Here is a 27,044-nt window from a genome sequence, read left to right on the forward strand (position 1 = left end):
TAGTTAGATAGATCTAGATAGCATCGATTTCTCAGCACCTTCCAGATCCGAACATCAATGTTGGATTCTGACAGGTGCCTTCCTCTCAAGAGGGAAATCGTAGATGGATGTATGTATGTAGCCAATGAAAAAGATTGTTTACTGTCATCTCGTGTAAACCGTGCCTGATTGAGAATTTAGTATCATGTGGTTCCTTTTTCGTGAACCGTTCAATGGGAACAAGTGGTTCGATCATTCATAATTGTGTGAGCATGGGGTGGGAGATCAACAATCGTGTTTCTTTGTAAGGTAGGAACAGTTCATGAGACTTATCAACAAACAATTTGAGATCGATGAATGAATGAATGAATGAATGAATAACAATTGGCCATTGTACCGAATCCTGGAGTTATAGGTTACGATGGTAACATTACTACAAATGCAAAAGACTGCCGGAGAGATATGTATATGAGTATGACTGTGAAGTAGCAATGAAACAATCTTGATGGTTGACGCTACTCATTACCAACTGAGAGAGATACATTATGCACCACTACCTAGTAAATGGGGAACCATTTATGAATAGAAACGAAAAAGGAACGAGTGAATTGAACATAAAGACACCAATGAGTTATGATATGACCGAAATAACACCATAGAGGCTGGAGTACACAAGAGAAATAGAGAGAGAATCCAGAGCAACAGGAAGTAAAAGTATTTGATTTTAGCTAGTATATTCTCAATCGTTCAAGTGATTGTGAAATACCATTAGAAGACTCGATGTACTTAACTTGAAAATATTAAGCCGGTCAAGATTCGCCCGCTTGAGGCATCCAGTCTGGGAAATCCAATGTATACAAAAAAGGTAAGACTACAAGCACCAAACGATAGCCAATGCAAATTTTGGAGAAGCTATCATTAAATTGATTCAACTCCAACTTTCTACCGATATCCCCCTCTTGTACTCTGAGATAAGATATTGCTACATGAGGAGCACAATGTATTATGCTAATATGATGCTCTAATGATTAATACCAGCAATATTCGAATACTGTGTGTATCTTTGTTCATCTCGCTCGCTCTCATTTTCTCGATCGTAACAGCCCAGCCCCATTACATCATACCAAAATGTCTACCCCGTCCGCTTCTCAACCCTTGCAATTTATTTCATCAATTTTGCGATGAAAGGGTGCTTCAATGCTTCCGTGGGTGTTATTCGTTTCTCTGGGTTGAGCGCCAAACATCTTTCCAGTAAGTCCCCAAACAATGTCAACTCCTTCTGTTCAACCTCTGTCAGCCCCTTTGATGCCGAAATTAGACGAGTTCGAAGGTCTCTGCTTGGCTTTGCGAATGTCATTGTCTTAACGACATCCTTGCCAGTTAATTTGTCTGGTTCAACGCTTCTGAAATTCAGCATGTCGTCAAAATGAACTCCGGCAAAATCGGCTTTTTTCAACATCTTGACTGAAAACTTTCCGCGGCAATCCATGATGGAGCGTAACATCTGATTATTTGATCTACCAGTGAATAGGATTTTACCGGTATACAATTCGTATAAGGTGCATCCAATAGACCAAATATCAATGGCGAAGTCGTATTTCATGCCAAGAATAATTTCTGGTGCACGATAGAAACGAGAAACAAGATAGGGAGTGATCTCATTATCCGTTGCGTCTGAAGCGGATCCCAAATCACAAATTTTGAGCATATTGCGAGTTTCATTCACCTAAGCAACGAGTTAGAAAAGAAGATTCGTGAATTGAAGTAAAAACTTACCAAAATATTATCAGGTTTCAGATCAGCGTGTAAGATGTTGGCCTTCTTCATCAAGCTGAGCCCGAGAAACATTTGATGAGCATATGCTCGCACGGCCCTGAGATTGATACCAACATTGTTTCCGAATTTTTTCAGAACCTCGCGCAAATTGATACTCAAATGTTCGAAAACCATACACAAATGACCTTTGTGCTCAAAGTATCGTTCTAGACGTATCATATGTTTTTTGTCCTCGGGATCTGCATCTTTGATCTTTTCCAGAATCTCAATCTCCTTCATTCCAGCCTTCCTCCTATGATACTGTTAGCATTTCAGATTTTGGATGGGTGTAGATCAACTTACATAGTCTCGTTATTCCTGATGAGCTTAATTGCGACCAACTTTTTGGTGGTAATGTCCATAGCTCGAACCACGCCCGAGAACATACCCTTTCCAAGATTTGCTTGGACATGATATCTACCATTCAAAAGTTCACCAAGAATAATCTTGTAATAACCCTCAAGATCATCCCAATTGTCGAGCATGCCGACGTCGAGCTCTTTAGCCTGTGGAATAGGCACTGCTTTGGCAACATCACCATTCGTGATAGCTTGAGGCTTATCATCCGCAACTGAATCTTCGGCAAACATGTCGTCGTCGTCATCGTCTGCAAACATATCAAATTCGTCCTTCGATTTTGGAGCTTTGACTTCAGCGGGTGCGATTTCTGCAGGAAGGAGGACATCTTGTTCAGATGTTGGCTTCGTTTCATTGTATGCCCCGGAGGATACCTCATCAAAATGTCGTTGTCCGTCGCGCTGTCTATCTTCTCTCATATCCATAGTTGGATCATAATCTGCGGCTGAAGGTCCATCCTCCTCATCTGCTGTTGGAACTCCGTGTGAGTTGGCAAGATCCTGATCATCCGTGATTGCGAAAGCGGAAGGAGATCCTGGGTCCATAGGGGTCCCGGGAGTCGAGACGGTGGGTGAAGCTGAGGTTAACGAATCAGAGAGAAATTCGCAATACAGTGTAATCTGCTTACCGGTTGGGCCTGTAGGGCTATCATCTTCACCTTGTCCAGGAGTAGATCCTCCAGATTTGTCTCCTAAGTGCAAAGCTTGTACTAACAAGGGTGTACCAGAACCTCGATACTTAGCTTTAATTGCCTCGCGGCGCTTACGTCGCTGTTCTATGAGTGTAGCTTCATCAATTGGCTCTTCTTCAGGAACTTCATTAGAAGCTTCCTCAGCAGGGGAAGATCTAGGTTGCATCAGTAAATGCTCAACACGAAGGGATTGATCAATAGCATACATGTCCATCTCACTTCCATCACGTTGATGTTTATGCTGTTGCAATTGCCCTTGAGTAGTTTTAGCCTCATATCTCGAATTATCAGTAGGCAGCGGGCCCTTTCCCCGATTGCTCACTGACTGGTCTCTTGAACTTCGGTATGAACCTCCATACCCATAAGGCTTGTTTTTATCCGCATAGTCACCATAGCGGTTGCCATTCTTTACTGATTGTCCATTTCGTCCACTTCTATCTCCTTCACGATTAGCTCGGTAAGGCGAACGACTTCTGGTTCGAGGACGTTTTTCGGGATGCCTATCCCGATGATCATGATCGTCATATCGTAGTTCGGATGAATTCGTTGGCCCCTTGTCTATGTCTTCGTATGAAACCCGTGCGCGGCGTCTATGGTCTTGAGAATAATCTTCGTAATGAACCTTGAATCGTCTTGAATCGTTTCTGCTACGGTCTGGGTAGTCGTCATCTCTAGGTCTCTTCGAACCTCGAGAGTGTCGATCAGAATAAGGGGAACGACTTCTTTGATCTCTAGATCTATATAATTGTTCGGGGGAGCGTGGTGATAAAGAAGTCGTACTAGAACGGGTTCTGTCTTGACGGTCAACGGAAGTGCTACCGGGTGTACGCAGCGACGTAGTTGCCTTCTTCTCCACTACTCCATCACGAATCTCGCCCTCGTCAGAGCTTGCTAATGATGCCGTCATATTCCTTGTTGTAATTGTAAGGACGAAAGCGCCCCCTGCCTTTAGATTTGGATAAATGTGTGTCAGCCAAAGATCACAAACAAGATCCCAAAGTGAGAAGAGCCCAACCGGTTATCTCTCAGCGCATAATTTTCTTCTTTACTTTGGTTTGCTTTGGCAGTATGAAGGTAGAGGATGAGTCTTAGTGTAATAGAAAAGAGTATAAGAGAGTGAAGTATCAATTATTGGTTTGACTGCCAAGTTGTTGCTGTGTATGTGGTTGTACAACTAAAACTGATAAATTCAACATCTTGCATGACGGTCAGTTGCAGCTGCCATATCGATAAACACACTAATCTAAATGAGGTTAGGTTGATCTTGCATCCACCTTGTCAGCATTCTTTTAAGAAAACCCGCAAAAATACCCTTCCCCCACCAAAAAGTGCCTCGAGAAGTCCAGAATAATTCCGCATTTCTTCCACCAAAAAAGACGATCAGTTATTCCAAAAGGTCACCCAAAAAACCGATAAATTTAATTCAAAATGGGAGGAAGTTCGTATAATCTTGTTCATCCTTCTCCGGCCGCATGATACTGACCGAGATACCTAGACGGCACAAACCCTATCCACAACAAAGTGAAGAAGAAGGTCAAGGTTGAGGATGATGATGAGACCATCGCATTCAAGCAGAAGCAGAAGGAGGGTAAGTGACTCTGTATTCCCACCATCTAGTATAACATCTCATTGACAATCACTACTTCAGACAAGGCAAGGCAAGACAAATTAGCCAAGGAGATCGGTGGACAGAAGGGCCCCTTGAAGACCAAGTCGCACGGCATTTCCGGCAGCGGTGGTAAGGGAAAGAAATAAATGGGGGTTCAGTTCTATGCGCGATGGGTTATTGAGTTTACGAGACATTTGAGCAAAGGCGTGGATAATACGGCGTATGGGTTTGATGGAGGATTTTCAGACTTGTGTGATAAGGCTTCGAGCTGAATATGGGGAACCATTCACCACGACGGAGTAATCTATTCAATATGCTTAGGCATATTCTGGACAATCTATATTGATCCAGAATTTATGGATAAATGCAGGCTTGTTTCAACTGTGAAAGTGTTTCTATTATTGACTTCCAAAGATAGCTACAACTTCGCCGCTTACAGGCCCATGAAAATGTTCGCCGACTGTGCTTGTGTGATGGATTCATGGATTCAAGGCATTTGAAAATTCTGCGCCTCCCCCTTCCCCATATCATACACGAAGATATAAAAATTAGAGGGTGGATCGTTGCGGATGATCGTGGTCACCGGTCTGCCGCCCCACGGCCATCAAACCCCTCGGCCACAGCCGCTGCTTTGGTATCAGCTCCAAACCAATACCATTAGTACTTTTGTTCTTGTTGGGGACACTCATAATTTAATCAGTATTGTCCATATCGCACTACATCATACAAACTAGAATCTCGCTCTGCCTGTGCCTTCTTCTCAGCTTTCGCCTTCATGGCTTCCCTGGCTTTGGCTAGCTGCCTTGCCATTCCAATTTTCATCGCGTTCCTCCAGTTTTCGACCACGAAGATTTTGACCAACTGAATGTTGTAAAATCCGTTCTCGTCCCTGATTGCAGCTTCAGGAACAGCCCCCTCGTATAGTTCTCCTTCCATAATGACACCCTTCAGAAATTTTGTAGCTGCAGACCTCGATTGATTATCACCTCCGTCAACCGGAATATTAGCTTTGATACCGTCATTCATCACTTCCACTAGATGTCTTGCAAGATTCCAATCGTGTTGCCTGGTTTCGTATTCCTCCTTGACGCCAAATTTCTCGAAAACTTCATCACGAATTTGTTCCCTCGTGATTTTTGTATCACTATACTTTCCTGCTTCTCGACACATAGGGATGAATTCATCAACCCAAGCTCTAAATATAGGTCGTTTTATCAGACGTTGACGATCATTGTGCTTTAGCTTTTTCTTCCCCTCTACTCCGCCCTCTTGGCCTCTCTCGGCAATACTGCCAGTGGCATCCCCTTCCGCTTCATCTTCGGCCACATCTCTGACCCAGAACATTCGACAAGTTGCGGCATATTCAAACATTTCCTGCTGAGTACTGAAACGTTTCCACCACTTTTCTTGATTCAGCCCCAAGAAGCCCAGTATCTCGGCCGGATTGTCAGTCAGAAATACCATGCTCTTCTTTCTGTCTGCCAACTCGATTTCGGGGATGCGAATGAAAAATGCGCGATTGTTGATAGTAAGTCCAAACCCTCTGATCGTGGTGCCGATGATGTTCCATAGGTCGCCATGAGCAGAATGAAACAGTTCCCAGTCAAATTCATGCTCGCTTTTACATATATGGACATCGACTTGAACGTACCTGCTCGCCAGCGAAACATCTGTAGATTCAGTCACATTCTTTCCATCACCAGTGATAGTATGCTCTGGCCAAGGAACCGCAAAATTGATGGTAGGATTGCCTTTTTCCTGCACGAAGGCTTTGGCATTCAAAGCTTTCTTGAGCTCATCCCCGACTCGATCTTCAGAAGAAAACGCACCCTCCAAAGGTAATGCAACAAGGATGTCGACATCCCCATACGTAGTCTTGCCAGGTCCCTCAATAGCACTCTCAACTTTGGAGTAAAATTTGCGTAGAATTGCTTGATTAAGTTTGAGAGCTTCGTCGTAGACTTCCTGAGTCATACGGGGCGTCTTGATGGGTGGAACCTGAGAAGAAAACGCGTGGCCTCCCATTGTCTCAAGAAACTGCAGTAGAAAGAAAGCACGATTGAAGAAGAGAATATTCCTTGCTTAAACAAGTATTGGAGATGTAAGGTTCATGTGCAAATTCTATAAGCCACACTAAACGACGACAAGCATTGTGCTGTGCAAACATGATATGAATTGTGATGGAAGTAGAATGTGCAAACCTAGAGAAGTAAAACAAACCATCAAAGGAAATCAGGATGGGAACCGAAAAAAGAAACTCCAACCACAGCTCTCCCTCTCTTCTGTACGATGTCAGAAATGGCGATGCCGTTTACATGGTAATTACGGAATAGTTGAAGACATTCAGACGTAGGAACATTTTCAACTAGATTTATGCCCATGTTATCATTTTTTTGATCCGATTGTTCCGTAAGTTTTGGGAATTAAAAGATTCCACTTCGAATCATCCTCGCTATTCTCGCCAACCCTCGTCTCTGCGGGGATTTACCAGGGAAGGAAGGAATGATCAAGAAAGTCATCGGTGGTCATCATCTCACAATTGTCTTTGCCATACTATTTAATTGGGTAACCTTGGAAGAGAACAACAAAGTCGTCATTACTGCGCCTCTACGCCTCAACATTGTCAAGATGGTTCACGGGTAGGCTTGATTTGTATAATGATTGAATTCTAAGCGCTATGTGACTGGCCACCCCTCATTTGACCTCTGCCATAGCCCCGCGAGGATTCTTGACCTTACGGTTTGCCTTCTGCACAGCTTCGCGATAAATAACACTTGAATCCTTCTGCTCTACCTACTTTTACTGGCTTACAACCACACTTTGAGTCAACTTACAATTACAGGCATAGATTTCTCACAGAACAATAAAAGCGCAAGAATGTCATATCAAAACTATCCTCCGTATGGTGCACCGCTGGCTGGACGTGAGTAAAATCTACATTCGTATTTGCGACAATATCTGACTTGAGCGCAGTTGCCCCGCAATCTGGATACCCACCACAAATACCCCCTCGTCGTATGTGAATTGACGTTTGCGACAATGCAGCACCTGTTGACTTTGAATTAGATTCTCCTCAGCCATATCAGCAATACCCTCCTACCCAACCTCCATATCCTCAAAATTCATATGGTGCTCCTCCACAGCAGCCTCCATATCCACCGCAGCAACAACCCTACCAACAATATCCTCCCCAACAAGGTTCCTACCCACAACAGCAACCATATGGCGCACCTCCACCAGGTCCGCCGGGACATTATCCCCCGCCGCAATCATCGCCTTATCCTCCATCGCAAAGCGGATATTCTCAACCACCATATGGCGCTCCACCCCCAGGCGCACAAACTCAATATGGTGCGCCAATGGGTTACGGACAACCTACTCCACCTTCAGCCGGATATGACCTGAACTTACCAAGCCCTCCTCGCATACCCTACGATGGACGCGCAGATGCGCAGGCGTTGCGCAAAGCTATGAAAGGTTTCGGTACTGATGAAGCGACTCTTATCGAGGTATTGCACAACAAGGGACCTTTGCAAATAGAAGCTTTGCGACAAGCTTTCTTTGATACTTTCAAAAGGAAATTGTTGGCAGATGTGGAGAGCGAAACAAGCTCGTATTTCAGGGAGGGTCTCGCTGCGATAATTCGGGGTCCCTTGATACAAGATTGTCATTTGCTTTATTCCGCCATGGACGGAGTAGGTACAAAGGAGAAATACCTGACTGAAGTGTTGATGGGCAGGTCAAATGCCGATATCAATGCGATCAAGTCAATGTATCAGCGCCGATACAAGAGGAGTCTGGCAGGCGATATCAAAGGTGATTTGAGCATGAAGACAGAGGATCATTTCTTGATGGTATTAGAGGCCAATAGGAACGAGGAGAGTGCGCCAGTAATCCCTCGCGATGTTGACCGAGATGTGGCATCCATATGGAATGCGACAGAGGCCATACGAGGACATGACGCAAAGACCGTTTGTGAGATATTCACGAAACGAAATGATGCTCAGTTACGAGCAATCAATCACACATACCAGCAACAACATGGAAAACCATTGGAATGGGTTATCAAAAAGGTAAGCAGATTCATTGCAAATATATTTAGAAATCTCACTGACTCCCTGGACAAGAAGTTCAGCGGCCACATGGAGGATGCCCTCCTCTATCAACTTCGCACAGCTTCGGACAAGGCCATGCGTGATGCAAACCTCATGGAGGAATCCATGAAAGGTTTTGGCACAAAGGATAAATTACTTGTTGCTCGAGTCGTCCGATGTCATTGGGATCCCAAACACATGGATCAAGTCAAGGGTGCATATCAGCATGCCTACGGACGATCTTTGGCATCCAGAATTTCTGCGGATACAAGTGGTTATTATGAGAAACTGATGGTGAAATGCGTCGAGTGTAGTAATTTGGTACAGCCTGGTTACACATGGTTCTAGATCATTTGCATCAAGAAGGTTTTGGTTTCATTTAGGATATTTATGATGTGTTTGGAGGTATGGTCTGTAGTTCTGACAACTTTGGGATTCGGTATTGGAAGGAAAGGCCATGAGATAACGGGAATTGAGGGGTAATTGGGGATCTCCACCAGCGAGCAATCGCGATAGGTAGTACTTTTCGGTTATACGGCGTTTATTTAGGATAGAATTGGTGAGATGATACCAGGACCATCCAATATATGGTCAGAATTTATTTTGATTATTTCGCGACTATTTCAATCTACTTTCCAATGAGTTTCAGTGCGTACAATGTTTTGTCTGTTACCTGTTACACTCATCACTTGGCTTGAACACAAGTATGTACGCTAGCAATTGACCACCCCGCCAGTCGAAGAAAACAGAAAAAACACTGTACCGTGTCATACTAGAGTAAATTGCTAGTCATTATTCGTGCCTCGGTTTTGAATGCGAAAGAACTGTTATGAATAATTACTATTGCTACCTATCTTTTGAAAAATATGGAAAATGAAGTAAAACCGAGCATTGAATAATATGAATCAACTGTACTAATCAAATCATGACTGGATGACTATACTACTTGTACTCTACGGCATCATCGGAAGAGTTTCATTCGGCGGTTTCAGAGACTTGTCTTGTGAATGATTGGTTTCGTGAATAAGGATTAATAACAAATTGATGGATATAGTAGGTAGATAGGTTCCTAGATGGGAATTATACGTACGTACATACATAATACATACATACATATATGAGCGTGTCACAATTTCGGTAGCTAGGGAGAGATCCACCATTCATATACACATAGAGATACAGACAAGACAAGTAATGAAACTCAGAGAGATGATATGGGATTGTTCTATACATTCTTCTATCGTTCTCTGAGGGATGAAGTGGGTATGATTTATTGTAGGTAGATAGGTAGATAGACAGACAGATACATAGATACATAGTATATAGATACTTACTACAAGTATCTATATCTATCTATCTAGATACTCTTGAATTAATGCTTACTCGCCGAGTTCTCTATATTCCATTATAGAATACCAGGTACTTATTAGTTTCATACTATTACCTGCTGGGCTACTTGTGATCAAACCTATCTATCCTACTTACCTAGGTAGGTAGGTAATAATACAAACCCTAATCAATTAGGTATCTCATGTCATGAAGACAACTAATAACGATAATCAGTTATTATAGCGAGTACACTGCATCGTAATGAGTAATGAAATTGAACACCAAATCAGCGGCAATTAAATAAATGAATTGTTGTTGCTGTTCGGATAGATACTTCATCAACTCAAAAATTAACGACTCCTTTCTACCGAGTACACTTCCTTCTAGCCTGCTATTACCACGGTAAGTGGTGTATTGAATTCTTCGGAAATTATAATTATTCTGATATCTATCTACTATCATATTCTTTGATCTCTTTCGATGTAACTCTTAAAGACATTCTTCATTCTTCATTTATTAGTTTTCTGATTTCTTTAATTGCTTGTCATATTACTCACTATATTTGGAGCAAATAGGCAAGGGCCCCAACGCTAGCAAATTTTAGCTTCGTATAGTTTAGCTTTTATTAACTTTCTTTTGATTTCTTCATCATCAACATTTACTCTTCTCTTCATTTTATTATCATTCTTATACGCTCACTCACTTCATCAACATTAATCCTCTCCCTTGATCTTCTTGACAAACAAATAACGCTAGATTCATACTGGAAGCTCTCTGATTAATACGGTTCACTGTGAGTACCGACCTAATCTCTTTTCCTCTGATTTTCTTGATACGAGAATACGTCTCAGGCTCTCGGCAATTTGTTCATGAGATCCGTTTTGCATAATCTTCTGATTAGGAATACCTGGGTACTAATAATAAGTACGTCTGAATATAGATCGATTATTCCACTCGAGGAACACTTGTTGCAGACTTGCGACATCTTACTTTTCTTCTGAACCCCTATTGACCCTACGTTATGGATATCTAAAACCCTCACATTACTCTTCACATAATAACTGTCCAGGTACTTTTTCCTTTCCTTGATTCACTCCCTTTCGACCCTCGACCAATTAAACGATTCTTTTATACCACAGTCACATGATACTTATAATAATAATTTATAGTGTCATTATTATAAGATTGACAAAATTCACCTTTCCGCCTTCTACTATTACTATATTAGGCCCGAATAATTTCAGTCTGTTCAAAACTATCCTCTCAATCAACACAAATCTTTGAGGGTTTGTGATTACCTCGATCAAACAAATCAATCATTATTCCTTTCTTAAACACGTGGATTCCACGTGTGTGATAGATCAAATGCCTCCAATACGTCTTGATGAGAGTGATGACGATTCTGAGCTTTCGGACGTTGATGTAGCTGAGATCGCCAGTGTAGCTCTCTCAGATACCCCAGGATCTACAGTAATTCCAACATCCACAAATTTACCTGAACACAATGAGATGAATAGGGATGAGTCCCCTCTCGAGTCTCAAACCATTGCAGCATCATCGAACCCGGATGAGGATGGTGGAACCATCGATCTTGATACCCGTCCACCACCCGAGGACAAAGCCGATCTAGGAAAGAGTGTAAAGGCGGAATCTGAGTCTCCCAAACAAACTAGACTACCCATACAAAATTCTGGACGTCGAGGCAAGAAGGCATCCACCGAACGGGAGTCTGGAATTAATCCATCGGAACAACCATCGAACATTCTGAAGAGAAAATCATTTCCAAGTGACTCTCCCAAGAACGCTTCCACGAGTCCTACAGCACACAGACAACTTCGTCGTCCAGATCTTGCTACGCCAACGCCAAGGCAACCCTCTATAGCGACCTTTGAGCGTCAGTCCACCCGCCATCACGAATCGCCATCCCTTGCAAAAATCCAAGAAGAAACTGCTCGTTTGCGGGAAGTTTTATTGCATGTGTCAACTGAAGCGACTCAAGAAATATTGAAGGAGCAGTGGAGAAATTTTCTTTTCACGAATGCAAAAGAGTCACACATCACATTCATTCTTCGAGCTGGATTGAAGAATGCTAGCCCTAGCGTTCTTGCACGAATCTATAACGACTCTGGTGTCATGAAAGATACCTTCTTGGAGACTATCACCTCTAAGCAACCGATTGTCGCTAGGGTCCTCAAGAGTGCTTCTGCAAACCAGCTTGCAGATCTCGTACCCAGCAAAGTTCTCGACCAGGCTCTTTCTGAACGGTTGAAGAGTGTTCCAGCAAAAACACTCATACGATGGCTGGCTGAGGCTGATAGACTTGGTTACAGTCTCGATGATATTCTGGACGAGAATGATGAGACTGTCGTACCACACATGCCGAGTAGAGCACAAAGTCATGATGGTGATGATAATAATAATAATAATAATGATGATGATGATACAGAAATGAAAGATGATGGACAAAAGAAAGTGGAAGCTCCGTCTTTGGATCCCCTTGTTGCTGAACAAGAACGAATCAGCGCCCTGCAAAAATCTCAAAACGATGTCCAAGCAAATCCACCACGCGAGTTGAGATGCCCCACGTGCACCTATAAGTTTGATACCATTAGAGGTCATAATTTTGTGAGTATGAAATCATCATGATTCTACTTTAGAGCTAACAGCGATATAGCATCGACAAAAGAATATCTGCACTAGAAGTCAGCCTCCGGGATTGAAATTTTATTGTGGCAATTGCGCTCAAGGTTTTACCACTAAGCAAGGAATGCTATATGTATGTTTGATCTATGTGACTTGGGAATTTTGCTGACTTGCCAAAGCATGAAAAGAAGCGTGTTTGCCTTGGGGCAGAGGGCAGTCCAGACGATGAAACGGTTTATCAAGACTACCGAGACATAGTTTCGAATTCGCCAAATCCTCAATATGGACAACACCCTGACCACCCGCAGAATACATCATTTGGCAATATCCCTCGTCCACCTCTCCACACTCCAGGATCGCGCTCTAAGCATATCGAAGCGATCATCGCTGCATCTCCCTGGGACGGAGAGGCTCGTCACTCACCATCTGAATTGCCGCCCGATAAACGTGCTGCTTTGGAGGACGCGCTCCAGAAAATCGAAGAAAAATACCTCGAGGATCAAAGCAAGATTCCGGAGGACTGGACCGCCGAGAGACGAGAGGCACGGCTTACCTCTCTCAAAAATGGAAACGCATCTCGTAAATCTCAAATTCGCAAACAATTTGGTGTTACTCTTCGTATGCGCGACAGAGACAAGGAGGCAAAGAAAATACGTGATGTTTTGGGTTCCAATTCTCCAATGGTACCTACTGGCATGAACAGGATTGAATATCGTAATTCACCAACGGTTGCTGGCTATCCAGTAAACGCTCAGCAGCAAATACATCAGAATCAAACACCGGCCGGTATGAGAATGGAGATGGTGGATATGAGACCTGCTACAGGATTTTCGCCAATTAATGCACCGCCGCAACACCAGCAACACCAGCAACATCAACAACATCCTCAGCACCAGCAATATTCGCAAGCACCACCAGGTCACCACCCAATGCAATATTCAGGTCCTCCTCAAGCTCAAAGTTTCCAACAAAATTTCCCACCTGTTCCACAACTTCTGTCACAGCCGCGTCCTAGCCCAGACCATCGAATGAGCCCACTTGGGTATCAAGGAGCTCCGGAACAAGCATACAGAGGACCGGGAGATCATGCAAACAAAAGACTCAAGCGTAATTCAAGTGCAGGAATGTCACGAGCAGATGAAGAAAGAAGTAGACATTTTGCACCCGCTGATTCGGCTCCCATGGGTATGAATGAGAGAAGGGCTTCTGGGGGTAGAACCCAGGCTTACAATGGTCCTGGAATGGTCGGCATGGAAAATCACAGTTCCGGTTCTGCAGGAGCAAGTGGTGCTGTGATGGATGGTGAGAGTAGACCAAATTCTGCAGGCTCAAGTAGTGTGCGAAAGAGGGTGCCTGTTGGGGCGTTGCAGAGGCAATGGGAAGCGTTGAATGGGAAGGGGCCGGGTAGGAAGACGGAGCTTGAGAGTAGGGCGGGAAATGTATTGATGAGTGGTGTAGACGGGGGCGAGAGAGCAAACGGACGAGTTGAAAATGGAAATGTGGTGGTGGATGGGAAAGGTAAAGAGCCAATGCGTGAGGGTGGTAGGAATGTGGTCGATTTGGTTAGTGATGATAGTTCGAGTGAGCGTGAAGCTGCGGGACCTGGTGGAGGAGAAAAGTAGATTTCTGGAGGTGCGGTGCGGTGAAACTCAGAGGAGATTAGATGTTTGTTCGATGGAAGCGTGGATTTTCATTTTTCATTCGTGGCTACTGGCCTTTTTTTTTATACCTACCTACCTACTTACCTTTGTCAACTACTTTTGTTTGTTCTCTCACTTGGAGAGGAAGTTGAGGAACCAGCGAGATAGGGATTTATTGGAATCTACATCATTGCAGAAATGATAGATGGGGAGGGTGTCAACAAATGTATTGTATTCTGAATACCTCGATCTGCCTTTTTTTTTTGTGTGTTTTTTTTTTTCCAAATGAATTCGATGCGTCTTTAATCTTATGCGATATGATATGATACGATACGATACGATACGATTTTTAATGATGATAGGATAGGTAGTTTGCTTCTGCTTCTGCTTCCAAAATCGTAGCGGTAGAAATCGTACGTAGTTTAGTTTAAGAAATAAGTTTACAGATAGATAGATGCTGAGCTGATTATCTAGGTACTAGGTAGCTAATATAGTGAAATGGTTGGATGTTGATTTGTATGTATTTGATACTATTGGTGACGTGATTGGATGGATACTGGGTATGTGTATATGTATGTGTGAGGTTAGATTGATTATTACTTCGAATACCTGGTATGGATACTTTTACTTCTACTGGTGTTTGTACTTTATTTGATTATTTGATTATTTGATTATTTGATTATTTGATTATTTGATTATTTGATTATTTGATTATTTGATTATTTGATTATTTGATTATTTGATTATTTGATTATTTGATTATTTGATTATTTGATTATTTGATTATTTTGTTAAAAGATCATATATGAGTTGGTGGAAAAGCCTTAATCTTATTAAGTTCTACATAGAGATACGATATATATGTGTGGACTCGACAGAGTCACATGCGGGCTAATCCCGATACAGCATAGCGTGATATGCGGTATAAGCACCTTTTCTAACATATTTGATTATTTGATTATTTGATTGTATTTACTGAGTATTTATTTGATTAAGCTAAGTTTCACTAAGGAAAATCTAAGCTTGGGAAATCATGAAAATATGAAAATGGGTAAGGAAAATGCTTGTATGCTTGAGGGAGATTGAGAGATTATTTTGGGAGGTGGGTTGGGGTTGGTTCATTGGTGTAGATGGGTAGATGGGTAGATAGGTAGATAGGTAGATAGGTAGATAGGTAGATAGGTAGATAGGTAGAAGATAGGTATTTTGTGATGTGCAATATGTACAATATGTGTAATTTACATCTTCATTCTGTTCTGGATTGTGGGTTGAGGAAGTTGGGAATTGAAGTTGGGAATTGTAATTTTGAGGGAGGAATGATTAGAATGGCACTTGATAAAAAAGCAGCTTACATCTAATCATCTAATCATCTATAATCCACAATCCATCTTATCAGATCAGATCATCTCCCCTCATTCGTCATCCATTCTTCATTCCCCATTCTCCATCAATCACAATCACGATCTCGAAACCCACCACATATATACCCACCCACACCCAATCCCACACCACAATCCCCCACAATCCCTTACCAACACAAAACATACCTCCCTCTCTACCTTACCTTCCCTACCCTACCCTTCCCTCCCCAAACCCATCCAAACACCTATCTACCACCTACCTACCTACCCCAAACCCACCTACCTACCTACCTTCCACTGCCGGCACGCCAAGCGCTTGCCAAGCCCGGCTAAATGCAGTCTGGAAATGCTCCTTCCCAAACGGGTGATTGTAGGGAGTATGGATAATCGCAGGGCCTTGGTATTTCTTGGGGATTTCGGGATTTCTGGATATTGCTGGATATCTCTAGATGAGTGGTTTGGAGGTGGGTTTCCAAGAGCCGGTGTAGAGGGGGCCAAGAGATAAAGAATTTGGGGGTTTGGCTTTGGGTGCTGGGGTGGCTTTTGGGAATGGGAAATGGGAAATTGGAAGGTAGTATGGAGGGTTAGGGTAGGGATGGGTTGGGGTTTGGAACTTGGAAGGGAGGGGAGATTGGGAAGGGGATGTGAGAGAGGGAAGGTGGATGGATGGGTTGGATGCGTTTGTGGATATTTGAGTGGTGGGATTTTGAGGGGGGAGAAGGCAGAGGAGAGATTTGGGAAATGCATGTGATAGTGTGTTTATGGACGAAATTGGGTTGGAACGTTAGTTGAGATAATGGTAACGGGATATATTTTTTGGCTGATTGGATGGGAGGTAGATCGAATTGGATTTGTTTGGGTTCTGGGATGTAGTCTATAGAAGAGAGGGGCAGATATGTAAGTACATCTAAGAATAGCATAGCAGACCAGTGATTTTATTCCCTTCCTATAGATAACCTTATGGTGAGTATCTTCATCCCCGCATCTACCATTCTATAGGCTACAACTTACGCGCTCTCCACAAGGCTACATCGGGAGTTGAGCATGGAGATCTGTTATATCCCGTCGCCTTCTTCTTTGGGGTGATAAGATGTGGTACTGACTTGAACCACGATATCAATCTCCCCCTCGCCGAGCCACCACCCCATAAATTAAGAAGGAGATAAGCTGTCTTCTTCAACTGACAACATGAAGCTATTGAGGACCCCAAAAAAGGAAAGTGATAATTCTCAAATCTTTGGATTTGAGGATCCACAAATCGACCTTCTCATGAATATAAATCTGAAGCCATCACCACTCTCTCAGTCTCATCAGCACTTCCAATCCACTCCTCCATCTCCAGTATCCTCCTAACACTGTACGACTCTGTACCACCGCACCTTCGCAATGGCACCAATTCTCAACTTCGCGCTCGCTCTTGCGATGCCCATCCTTTCATTGGCTGCTGCCCTTCCAACCGGAGCTGAGCTCGAAAACCGTGCTACTACTCTCGTAGGAACTCCAGATATTGTCGGAGGAACCACCGCTGCTCTTGGTGAATTCCCCTACATTGTCAGCTTGTCCAACAGTGGCTCTCACTTCTGTGGTGGTGTCTTGCTCAACGCCTACACCGTTCTCACTGCAGCCCATTGCTCTGTCAGCTACTCGGCTTCCTCAGTTAAAGTTCGTGCTGGAACTTTGGTACGTTCTTATCTTTCATCTGTACTTTATCAAACGCAAGATTCAAGAGAGCATCTATTCGAATCACTCCGAAAATCTACATTTCGTACTTTTAGGTACACGTAAACTGACATTTGTATAGACCTGGGCATCCGGCGGAACCCAAGTTGGTGTTAGCAAGGTTGTAGTCCACCCATCCTACAGTTCCTCCACCACCAACAACGACATTGCGCTCTGGCATTTGTCGACTGCTCTCCCAGCCAGCTCCACCATCGGCTACGCCAAGTTGCCCGCTCAAGGCTCCGATCCCGTTGTTGGTTCTACCACCACCGTTGCAGGATGGTAAGTGTTTCCGAAGCTTCAGCAAAGTTTGTCTGTAGAAAGAGCACTAATTTGTAAATAGGGGTCTTTTGACTGAGAACGGATCTACATTGCCATCAACTTTGAGAAAGGTCTCGGTTCCAGTTATCTCCCGTGCTTCTTGCCAAGCTGAGTATGGTACATCTTCCGTTACCACCAACATGTGGTGTGCGGGATATGCTGCAGGTGGCAAGGATTCCTGCTCTGGCGACTCTGGTGGACCAATCATCGATGCTGCCACTGGTGTTTTGGAGGGTACTGTCTCCTGGGGTCAAGGTTGTGCTGAGGCTGGTTACGCTGGTGTCTACGCCAGAGTTGGTAACTATGTTACTTACATCAACTCCAACCTCTGGACCAGTTTGTAAATATGGAGAAGATGATATAGTGGGATGTTAAGAGGAGGAATATGGGCGGGCAAAAGTTGGTAGCATGGAAGGTAGGATAGGGATGGGTGGTGGAGCAGCTATAGTATGATGAGTTAGGCTTAGTCTAAGGAATTTTATTGTGCTGTCCCAATTTTACATACTTTTAGTGAGAATCGGCCACCTTGGAATCATGATTGAAGTTTGGATGATGCCGAAAGGCCCTAAAAGCACAACTTCGATGTATCAAGAGGCACTGGATATTGTTTCCAATCCTCGTTTACAATAAAGTCTAGATCTCGAGGCTCTTGAATCATTGAGATTTGCAATCCATCAACATTCAAGAGGAATGATTGTGTAACTATTCATTATTAGCAAAAATGTACAAAACTATGATACTGCCGTGGGAATATCTCACCAGTGACTCCTCGCTCTCATAATCCATTTGCGACTCTTCGTAGAATTTGTATCGATACTGTAATCGACCTCGAGAAATCCAATCTATGCCAATGACACAAGCTAAGATACAGTAAATAATACTGATGTAATTCATATCTATGATTATAAGCTCGAATCGCCATGACGCTATTATGAATACTTACTAGATGCGGTCACCGGAAGATGTATTGGAAATGAGAACCTGCAAGATATAATGTTAATATTTCCCAGATAAGATAGAATGGATGACTTACATGACGAGTGCAAACAATGTCCAAACGATTGTCACTAGGTTGGCAATATAGCCAAACTTACCAAGCCAAAAGGGTCCATGTGAGATTTTATCGCGACCCTTATGAAGCAAGCATAGAAGAGGGATGCTGTAAGATATATACGGGAGGACAATACAGCCAATGATCATGCTGTGGAATGTGTTAGAACTGAGCACTACTTATGCACGGTATTGTGTAGAACTCGCCTATTGAAAGCAGTTGTTGATAGTAAATATAGAAATCCAAGTATAGCAACGACTGTTGTGCTCATGGCGTGTGCTCGAAATGGGACATCTAAAGTAGTATCAATCTTGGCTAGAGATGGGTGAAATGGAACACCTCCATCTCGAGCAAAAGTCCAGCAAAGTCGGGATTGCAAAGTATGACATGCAATCAGACAACCAATTCCTGTTGCCATGATAAGAGACTCGAGGAATATTGCAGCAGATCGATTTCCGACTGACTGATAGAACAACTCCAGAATCGGCACTTTTGTAAGCGTTCCGATAACAGCATCAAAGTTGTTGAGACTGAAGAACATCGCAATAACGAAAAACCACGCAGTCGTAAATCCAATTGCTATGGTAGCCATGATTGATATTGGGATTACTACTTCTGGTTGATGAGCTTCTTCTGCTAGGTGCACAGCGCTATCAAGGCAAGAAAATGCCCAATTTGCGTTTACGAGGCCGACAATGAAAGCAATACCATTGTTTGACCAACCCGTATTGTTAATGAAGGTTGCGAAGACAAATTTAATGTCTTGATGCGTTGGGGCTTGTGATGGCACAAAAAAAAGAATAATCCCAAAGGAAATCAAAGACATATAAAGAGTAATGGTCCCAAGTGTCGGCAATATTTTACCGTAGCAATTGAATAGAAAAGTAAATAGATTGACTACTTGATACGCAATAAAGATGTGCAGTTCATGGATAATACTATTAACGAGTTAGTATATGACTGAACTTAAGACAGACTGGGCCTGGAGAACTCACAAATCCGAGTGATTTAATTGCCAACATCCAACTGCCGCTGATGCGACTGCCAATGATACACTGGCTGATGCAAACAAGGACCCAGCCCATGCACAGTATCCAGTCACAAATGACAAAGGCCTGGCATATTTCTTGGGAGCCAGTTCCATGACCCAAAAATGTTGTCCTGCAGCATTTGGCATTGCACTGGCTAATTCTGATAACGAGCATCCTACAAAAATACTCACGAAGGCAACGAGAGGTATTCCATACACAAACAGGGCAGGGCCGCCAGAATCTATGCCAGTGATTAAAGCACTCGAAATTCCAAACCATGAGTTTGTGAGAGAGAACCCTTCTCCCAGTATTGACCAGAGAGTGAATTTACGGCGCATATCGTGATTTTCACCGCCATTTTGACTCGTTGCATGTGGGATAATGTCCGACTCGTAGATGGTGACATTGGACGACGAAATATCGTCAATCTTTGGGATATTCATAATCTCGTTTTGGAATCCAGTGTTCGTCTGACAGCTATCGGGTTTGTTGGGAAGTGATGTCACGAGGCTTCACAATAGTGAGTCCCCTTAGAGCTGTCACCGACCCAAGTTCTCTGAGAGAGTGGTATCGCGTGTGTAATCCGAAGACCGATAATCTCCGAGAAATAGAGTTTGTGAAAGTGCTCTAATTAGCATCTAATTAGCATTTCATGGATGTGGGATTGCCGAGGAGTGTTGCGTCTAGAGAGATGAATCCTTTATACTTCAGAGAGAATTTGACCTCTACTCTGACGGGATTGTATGGAATGTCCTATTGTGGCAGTTTGTTCCATTAATCACCCACTTTTGACCAGAAGATGAGTGTGAAGGTGCGCTAAAGATAAGAAATTGAACCCTCAAAACCTTATCAATATCATTGCATCGACATGGACTACTTCGTACATAAAATTACGAGTAGGGGGTCGTAGAGTTAAAGTTTGCATATGTAGAGATAAGACACAGGGCAACGCAACAAGAACGTTTCATCCAAACTTTGTTGCAGTTTGTTCATATTGAGGTTGTCCGTGGGTTCCCCATTGGCCGGAGAATTATATTATGCACGTGAAACATTTCAGCTAGCTTCATTCCTTACATGTCAGCCCCATGTCAATTGACCTAGTGTGTTCTGGTCACAATTCATCCTGGGATACGAGCAAATAAGACATATAATCTCCACGAGCAACTTGTCGATAGAAATGATGGAATGGTTGTGGAAGAGAGGAAGCTTCTAGGGAGTCCAACGATAACGAAGTATCGCAAGAAAGAAAATCGAATGACAGCCAACGACACATGATATCGATTCTGTCAGCTGAACTGTCAGATTCGAAGCTCATGATGAAGAGCGCATCCGAGACTGTATCATATAAAAACCACGTTTTCGAAGGATTGGTGAGAAGAGATTCTGATATCAGATTGTCGACGAAGAGGTCGATATTCTCGATTAATTACCTACTCATTCTTGTCCGGTTGCAACAAATGTGTCCTGTGATCACCTGTGAAACTGTCAGTGTGAAGCGAAGCTTTTCTGGAAGCCTTGGGGAGTGAGTACAAGACCCCAGGAGCGGGATCACAGAACTAAGGTCTTCCCTCGACACGGAGTTCTTTCTTTTAAGAGGGAGTAATATGAATAATAATATAGGAACCCCAGTTTTTACGATAAAATAAAGAACTAGATTTCTTGAGTGTATAATTAATCAAGAATACATGCATGATAAATGAGAATAATTCTGTCAGATTCTCGAGATATCAAAATAATCAGTACTTTATTAAATAAGTTAGAGGGCGTGTATCTAGACGCGTCTGCATGATCACTTTTTGCGTACAAGGTGTGTTCTTAGTAGGAAAAAGACTAAATTTATTACTATCCAAAGCAACCTTGGAAACGTCGCTCCTTTATTTGATTTTTGACACTTTATCTACACATGCAATGAGTGGGTGATAAAAGCAGAACTACATAACTCATGTTGTCTCATCTATACATCAATAATTGCAAGTAGCAAAATTACAGGAAAGAGTAATTGCATTTGAAAAGTCCAAAGAAAAAGTAAAACGACACCTGAGTGATTCGAACACTCGCTCCCGAGGGAAATGCCTGACTTTATACTGGTACAATAGCAGGGCATCGCGTTAACCACTCCGCCAAAGTGCCAACTTTAATGACGAAGAAGCTGATATCAAATTATATATACCACATTTTATCTGCGGAAAATGAGTGTAATGGTGGGGCTGTGGGGTAACCTCCACATATATTTCAGATACCTCAGTCAATGTCAAATGGAATATTTCAAGAGACGTACTTATTAGTAGGTATTGGTGAAGAAGAAATTGAACATCCCAAAGTTTTCGATGATCTTTCGCTGAGAGCCTGCACAACCAAGAATTGATGAAGGGCTATGTTTCAACGGCAGCCTCCGTACTGCATTGCTCCACAGTTGCCAGAACGAAAAAGAGTCCACAAGCAACATCACCAGTCTGGATCTTCTCCCCGAATCAACCAGAAGAAATGTCTCCCATTCTAGTTGTACCTCTGTCAATGAAGTAGCTACCTCAATATCACGATTTTCCTCGTCGAAGTCATCGAGGTACAAGAGTCCATAGAATTACGCAATGAAGACCGCGAATCTAACCGTGCCGAATACCCAAGGGACGAATCCAGAGTCTATTCATCAAGGATAAGTATGGTCGCCGACTCTGCAGTCAAGGTTACAGCCAAGCTGTACATGAGAATGAGAGCAACTATGAGGAACGCCAGTTTGGTTGAACCGCCAGGAGAACTTATTACTTAAAGACCCCAGACAGGCTTGTCAAGACAACACAGATTTGTACGTGGGAACTTATCAACAGTAAATATATGGCAATATCAGTCATGAGAGCACCGAGTTCAATAACTGCAGCACTGAGGAAGACTCTTACACCTCTACTAGTACCAACAAATCAGCCGCTCGCGCGAAGATGATATCTATAACGTGCTGGTATTTCAGCTGCACATCAATAGGGATATGGTCTTATTGAAGTCTGCAAATGAGAGTTTCTTCCTATAACGTTGCAATGTTTCTCAGTCAATGTGATGTCGGAAGAAGAGAAAGAAGAACTGCATGTATCTCATATTCTAGATCTTCCTTAACAAATTTTTCACATTGGTTCTTCGTTAGACTTCTTTAAGATTCAAGGCTAGATTGCTATTTCCTAAACATGAGAAGTTGGGTTCTCGCTTTGTATGCTGTCGCAAGAGAAGTTTCCATTCATATAGATTCCCAGCTGTGAGCTTCAGATGTTGGATTATATGTATGTGTGTAGGCTGAAAAAAAGCCAGTCATTATTCTGACCAAATAGCAAACAATACCTATCAGACAGATCAGAAATTGAACACTATACAGCATGTCAGTTTTATGCTATAAGAAAGAGTTGCAATAGGTCAAACTAGACAAGAGAAAGATTCAAAGGCAGATTATCCGAGTTCATCTTTAAGACTGAGTGATTACTTGGCAAATTTCTGAACTTTGTTATCTATGGAGTCGATTAGAGTTACTGATTCAAAGAATTGAATACTCCTTTGATTATTTGTAGAATTCGCACATTGAAAAATTTAAAAGTGAATTCGGAGTCGAACAGATGGGAGGTTCTAGCAAAGATATCGACTCAATTATCTCAACAACAATGTCTCCGACTTGATTTATACTCTGCTCGACCTGTAGTTTTTTCATATATACTCAGGCTAAAGGACTCAAAGACAACGACATTCAATAGTTTGATTTGAACTATGGAATACGATTGAGTCTAACTGAAGTTGTATTCTATGTATCTGGAAAGGAATTCTCAACGAAAATCTCCATCGAATCTTCCATCTTTCAAATTCGGCAAAGAAAAGTACGAAAGATTCACTCTGCGCCTCCACAAGGAAAACGGTGGTATTAGGATCACGATCTATTCATTATTACCAACTATTTCAACACCGTACCAAGACCCCTACTCCTCTTTGAAATAGTCGGGATGGCTTCCTCCTCTTCTTCCTCTTTTTCCCCAGACCAAATCCTCACCGCCAGCATCTCCAAACTCACTCTCCAACCCTACCATCCACAACCACTTACAACCTCAACCATGAATCCAGCTCCATCAACCACACCGAACACCTCGCCTCCAAATCCAAATCCGACCCCGACTCAAAATACGCACTACACCATCACCAACCCCCTGACCTTCACCACCTTTCTCGACCAACTCCCCCCCTCCAGCATCACCCACCTAGTCCTCGCTCCCTCTCCCCACCTGGGCCGCATCACCTCTCTCCCCCACCTCAACGACACCCTCGGCGATTCCCTCGGCGACGCCTCCACATTTGCCGAACTACACTCCTGGGTGACACTGCTCCAGCGTCTTTCCCACTCGACCCCCTCTCTCCGCTCCCTCACCATAATTTTCAACGCCGATATGAGCGGACGCGATACCCATGGGTATCGAAGAGGCGTAGGTGAATGTCTCGGATTCATATGGGCGATCGCCAGGTTCCGGGGACTGGACTGGGTGGATTTGCAGGGTTATTTTCCGGCGCAGTGGCCGTGGTATTTGAGAGGCGTGTGGGCTGCAAGTGGTCAGGGAACGAGGATTTATAATAGGGTGGAGGCGCCGGAGTGGGCGTTGAGGGAGTGGAGGAGGGGGACCGAGAGGTTGGATCCGAGAGAGTTTGAGTAGGAGTGAAGGTGGAGATGGAAACGAATGGAGGGAGAGAGATATGGTGTATTGAGGGAGAAATGGTTATTGCGATTACGACTTTCGGATTTGCGGTTTGATTCGGCTTATTGTGGTTCGGGAAGTCATCTATGGGAATGGCGGTTGATGGTTGATGGTTGATCTCCACTCATATATGTGTGCAAATCTTTGCAACGCGGATTGTAACGTTTATAATTGATGGATGCGGCTAATACATAGCACAGTAATAATAATAAAAGGTTTTGCTACTTTGTCAAGCGATGTGTGTATGTGAATATATGACCTGCATATTCCTCGCATTTCTTCTAGTGAAGTAGGTAGTCGACAGCTTTTGCGTACAGATGGTCCTGTGGTCCAGAATGAACGAAACCCCAAGATTTCCTGCTTATTATGCGAAGTCGAAGACATGCTGGTTTTTTTAATTTAAAAACTGAAGAAGAAATTCAGCGAGGATTAGAGGTTTCCACTGCCATACCCAGAGCGCCGTAGCCAACATGCCTATTTGCCCCATTCTCCATCATTCATATTTCATCTCCCAAGTCCCTTTCCCTGTCCGTCTCCTCTCGCCCACTTCTTCTCTCTTCCACTATCCGTTCATTCCAGCTATCCATTACAATAAGTCCATTTGCTACCATAGATCGTATTAGACCGTCGCATTGATTTCAACCAATGTAGAATCCATTGGTGAAGCCATCGAGATTTTCTAAAGCAAATTCAATTAGACCTGGTTCCTCCTCCAGTACCTTATTAAAAAGTTTGTCATCAGAAAGTTTGTGCCATTCACCACCTATGCCAAAGCGAAGATTTTCGACATTACCAACTTCGCGCAAGGATTTGAAGAGCTTTGATACGGGCCCAAATCCAGCTGTAAATTCAGGCATCCTGACGGCGCCGACAGTATTGGCATTTACCAAGGCCATTGATTTACAGATGATGAGTGCACATGTAAATATGGAGAGGTTATCAATGACAAGATTCTGTATCGATGTAGAATGATCCCATATAGAGCAAGGCAATTCGTGTCTGTTCTTTAATATCTTCAAGAGCCGAGCTAGCTGACAGGATTTTACGGATTCTTTACAATATTTGAACATAAAGAGTAAATCATAAATGTGATTCGCTATATGTTCCATCCATATGCGCCTTCTGACATAACGAAATTTTGGATGAAATTTCAAAAGTTCCAAAGCAGTGTCATCAGCAAGATAATAATACTCCAAATCGAGCATTAGACCCATTCCAGCCGTTGGGGTCATTTGGAAAGCGAGATGGTGAAAATCCTGTATGTGGATGATGTCTCTTTTTGGATCGAAACGAAGGATTCCGTTATCCTTAAATGGCACGTAGAAAATAGGAAGAGTTCCACGAAATTTCTTTAGTGCAAGTGAACGAGAGAAGCTATCGATTCGCAGTAAGGTACGAGCTCCAGTCATATTAACCTTGAATCCTTCATCTGTAATGTCTGTACAATGCTCATAATGATACACACTCTCCATCAGACTTGGCTTCATAACATAGCTTTGCGTCTTCTCATCGCTTTCAATGATATAGGTCCACAAGAGTTCGATAACACCTTGTGGAAGTCCATAAAACTCCTTAGAAGCCGATATGACAGGAGTGTTGTCTTTCCAATTGTCCATCCAACTTTCCATCCAGGTCATTGGTCCAAAAACTACCTTTTCCCTCTTCATAAGTGTCTTGATCTTCGATAGAAATTTTGAGGATTTGACCTTCGAGACTATTTCCTTTGATTTGATGTTGAATTTCGACTTGGTTTTCTCTGGGGAAAAGCTAAGTCTCGAGCTGTGCACCTTGTATGTGACCTTGAGGGGACCCATTTTTGGATATATGAAGAAGGTATTTGAGATAGTTGTTAAATGAGAAGAATAGAGATTCGAAAAAAATGTTGTTCTGTAAGAACTATGGAAGATATGTGAAGAGAGATGTGAAGAGAGATGTGAAGAGAGATGTGAAGAGAGATGTGAAGAGAGATGTGAAGAGAGATGTGAAGAGAGATGTGAAGAGAGATGTGAAGAGAGATGTGAAGAGAGATGTGAAGAGAGATGTGAAGAGAGATGTGAAGAGAGATGTGAAGAGAGATGTTAAGAGAATAATAAGAATTTATTAGAAATTAGTATGAATAGTAGTTATGAGAAGAGAAAGTATTGAAGTATTAAGAAAGCATATATAAAATCATGAGAAACTCAAAGTCAAGAAAAATTAGATGAAGAATTGAAAAATTGATTTGTGTGGGAGATTTCAATAGTATATATAGTGTAGTACTAATGGCTTACTAAATTAGGTTGTCTGATATCATCATCGAGAGGTTTAGTCTATTATACCCCCTTTGTGAAAATGACTAAGCATTGTCACGCTTCAAATGAGATTTTGTATGCTTTGGTGCGTGGTTCTAGTGATCTTTGCTCTTCTGGGATGTACTAATATAGTAGGTGGTATGACTTATTTAGACAATGATATGGGGAAGTGACAGATGTGACTACCTACCTAGTATGCAAATTTTACTTACCATGAGATCGATTTTGAGTTTAAGATCTATTTCAGCCGAATGCACACGTATCAAACCAGTGACTAGTTGTAATGGAAGATCAGGGTAAAAAGAGCACGTATACACATTATTGTAATCTTAACATCACTCAGATCATAGCTAAATGATGAAAAATGCTCTTATATGTATTCAAGGGATGTATTATTCTAA

General features: G+C 42.7%; 9 protein-coding genes across 9 annotated transcripts; 5 read left to right on the forward strand and 4 right to left on the reverse strand.

The window, feature by feature from the left end:
- Positions 1–1,141: 1,141 nt before the first annotated feature.
- EAF02_004903 (uncharacterized protein) lies at positions 1,142–3,749 on the reverse strand (the record flags this gene model as incomplete). The annotated part of the gene is made up of 5 exons (XM_038900951.1): positions 1,142–1,705; positions 1,756–2,047; positions 2,098–2,728; positions 2,780–2,997; positions 3,049–3,749. The coding sequence occupies 5 exons, from the start codon at positions 3,747–3,749 to the stop codon at positions 1,142–1,144; spliced, it is 2,406 nt and encodes an 801-aa protein (XP_038759463.1).
- A 521-nt stretch (positions 3,750–4,270) lies between these two features.
- EAF02_004904 (uncharacterized protein) lies at positions 4,271–4,597 on the forward strand (the record flags this gene model as incomplete). The annotated part of the gene is made up of 3 exons (XM_038900952.1): positions 4,271–4,280; positions 4,338–4,430; positions 4,491–4,597. 3 exons carry the CDS (start codon positions 4,271–4,273, stop codon positions 4,595–4,597), a joined length of 210 nt encoding a protein of 69 aa, XP_038759464.1.
- Positions 4,598–5,147: 550 nt separating this feature from the next.
- Positions 5,148–6,476, reverse strand: EAF02_004905 (uncharacterized protein; the record flags this gene model as incomplete). Its single annotated transcript, XM_038900953.1, has 1 exon — positions 5,148–6,476. One exon carries the CDS (start codon positions 6,474–6,476, stop codon positions 5,148–5,150), a length of 1,329 nt encoding a protein of 442 aa, XP_038759465.1.
- Positions 6,477–7,025: 549 nt separating this feature from the next.
- Positions 7,026–9,222, forward strand: EAF02_004906 (uncharacterized protein). Its single transcript, XM_038900954.1, has 4 exons — positions 7,026–7,374; positions 7,425–7,466; positions 7,518–8,524; positions 8,579–9,222. The coding sequence occupies exons 1-4, from the start codon at positions 7,329–7,331 to the stop codon at positions 8,891–8,893; spliced, it is 1,410 nt and encodes a 469-aa protein (XP_038759466.1). The 5' UTR covers positions 7,026–7,328; the 3' UTR covers positions 8,894–9,222.
- A 2,017-nt stretch (positions 9,223–11,239) lies between these two features.
- EAF02_004907 (uncharacterized protein) lies at positions 11,240–14,139 on the forward strand (the record flags this gene model as incomplete). The annotated part of the gene is made up of 3 exons (XM_038900955.1): positions 11,240–12,499; positions 12,549–12,650; positions 12,697–14,139. 3 exons carry the CDS (start codon positions 11,240–11,242, stop codon positions 14,137–14,139), a joined length of 2,805 nt encoding a protein of 934 aa, XP_038759467.1.
- A 2,765-nt stretch (positions 14,140–16,904) lies between these two features.
- Positions 16,905–17,902, forward strand: EAF02_004908 (uncharacterized protein; the record flags this gene model as incomplete). The annotated part of the gene is made up of 3 exons (XM_038900956.1): positions 16,905–17,198; positions 17,320–17,519; positions 17,581–17,902. 3 exons carry the CDS (start codon positions 16,905–16,907, stop codon positions 17,900–17,902), a joined length of 816 nt encoding a protein of 271 aa, XP_038759468.1.
- A 337-nt stretch (positions 17,903–18,239) lies between these two features.
- On the reverse strand, positions 18,240–20,083 carry EAF02_004909 (uncharacterized protein; the record flags this gene model as incomplete). The annotated part of the gene is made up of 6 exons (XM_038900957.1): positions 18,240–18,260; positions 18,318–18,454; positions 18,502–18,539; positions 18,592–18,759; positions 18,816–19,547; positions 19,605–20,083. The coding sequence occupies 6 exons, from the start codon at positions 20,081–20,083 to the stop codon at positions 18,240–18,242; spliced, it is 1,575 nt and encodes a 524-aa protein (XP_038759469.1).
- Positions 20,084–23,611: 3,528 nt separating this feature from the next.
- EAF02_004910 (uncharacterized protein) lies at positions 23,612–24,310 on the forward strand (the record flags this gene model as incomplete). Its single annotated transcript, XM_038900958.1, has 1 exon — positions 23,612–24,310. One exon carries the CDS (start codon positions 23,612–23,614, stop codon positions 24,308–24,310), a length of 699 nt encoding a protein of 232 aa, XP_038759470.1.
- A 680-nt stretch (positions 24,311–24,990) lies between these two features.
- On the reverse strand, positions 24,991–26,166 carry EAF02_004911 (uncharacterized protein; the record flags this gene model as incomplete). Its single annotated transcript, XM_038900959.1, has 1 exon — positions 24,991–26,166. The coding sequence occupies one exon, from the start codon at positions 26,164–26,166 to the stop codon at positions 24,991–24,993; it is 1,176 nt and encodes a 391-aa protein (XP_038759471.1).
- Positions 26,167–27,044: the final 878 nt, after the last annotated feature.

Source organism: Botrytis sinoallii (assembly GCF_014898435.1).
Source record: "Botrytis sinoallii strain Bc 23 chromosome Unknown BSIN_007, whole genome shotgun sequence".
Classification (NCBI taxonomy): Eukaryota; Fungi; Ascomycota; class Leotiomycetes; order Helotiales; family Sclerotiniaceae; genus Botrytis; species Botrytis sinoallii.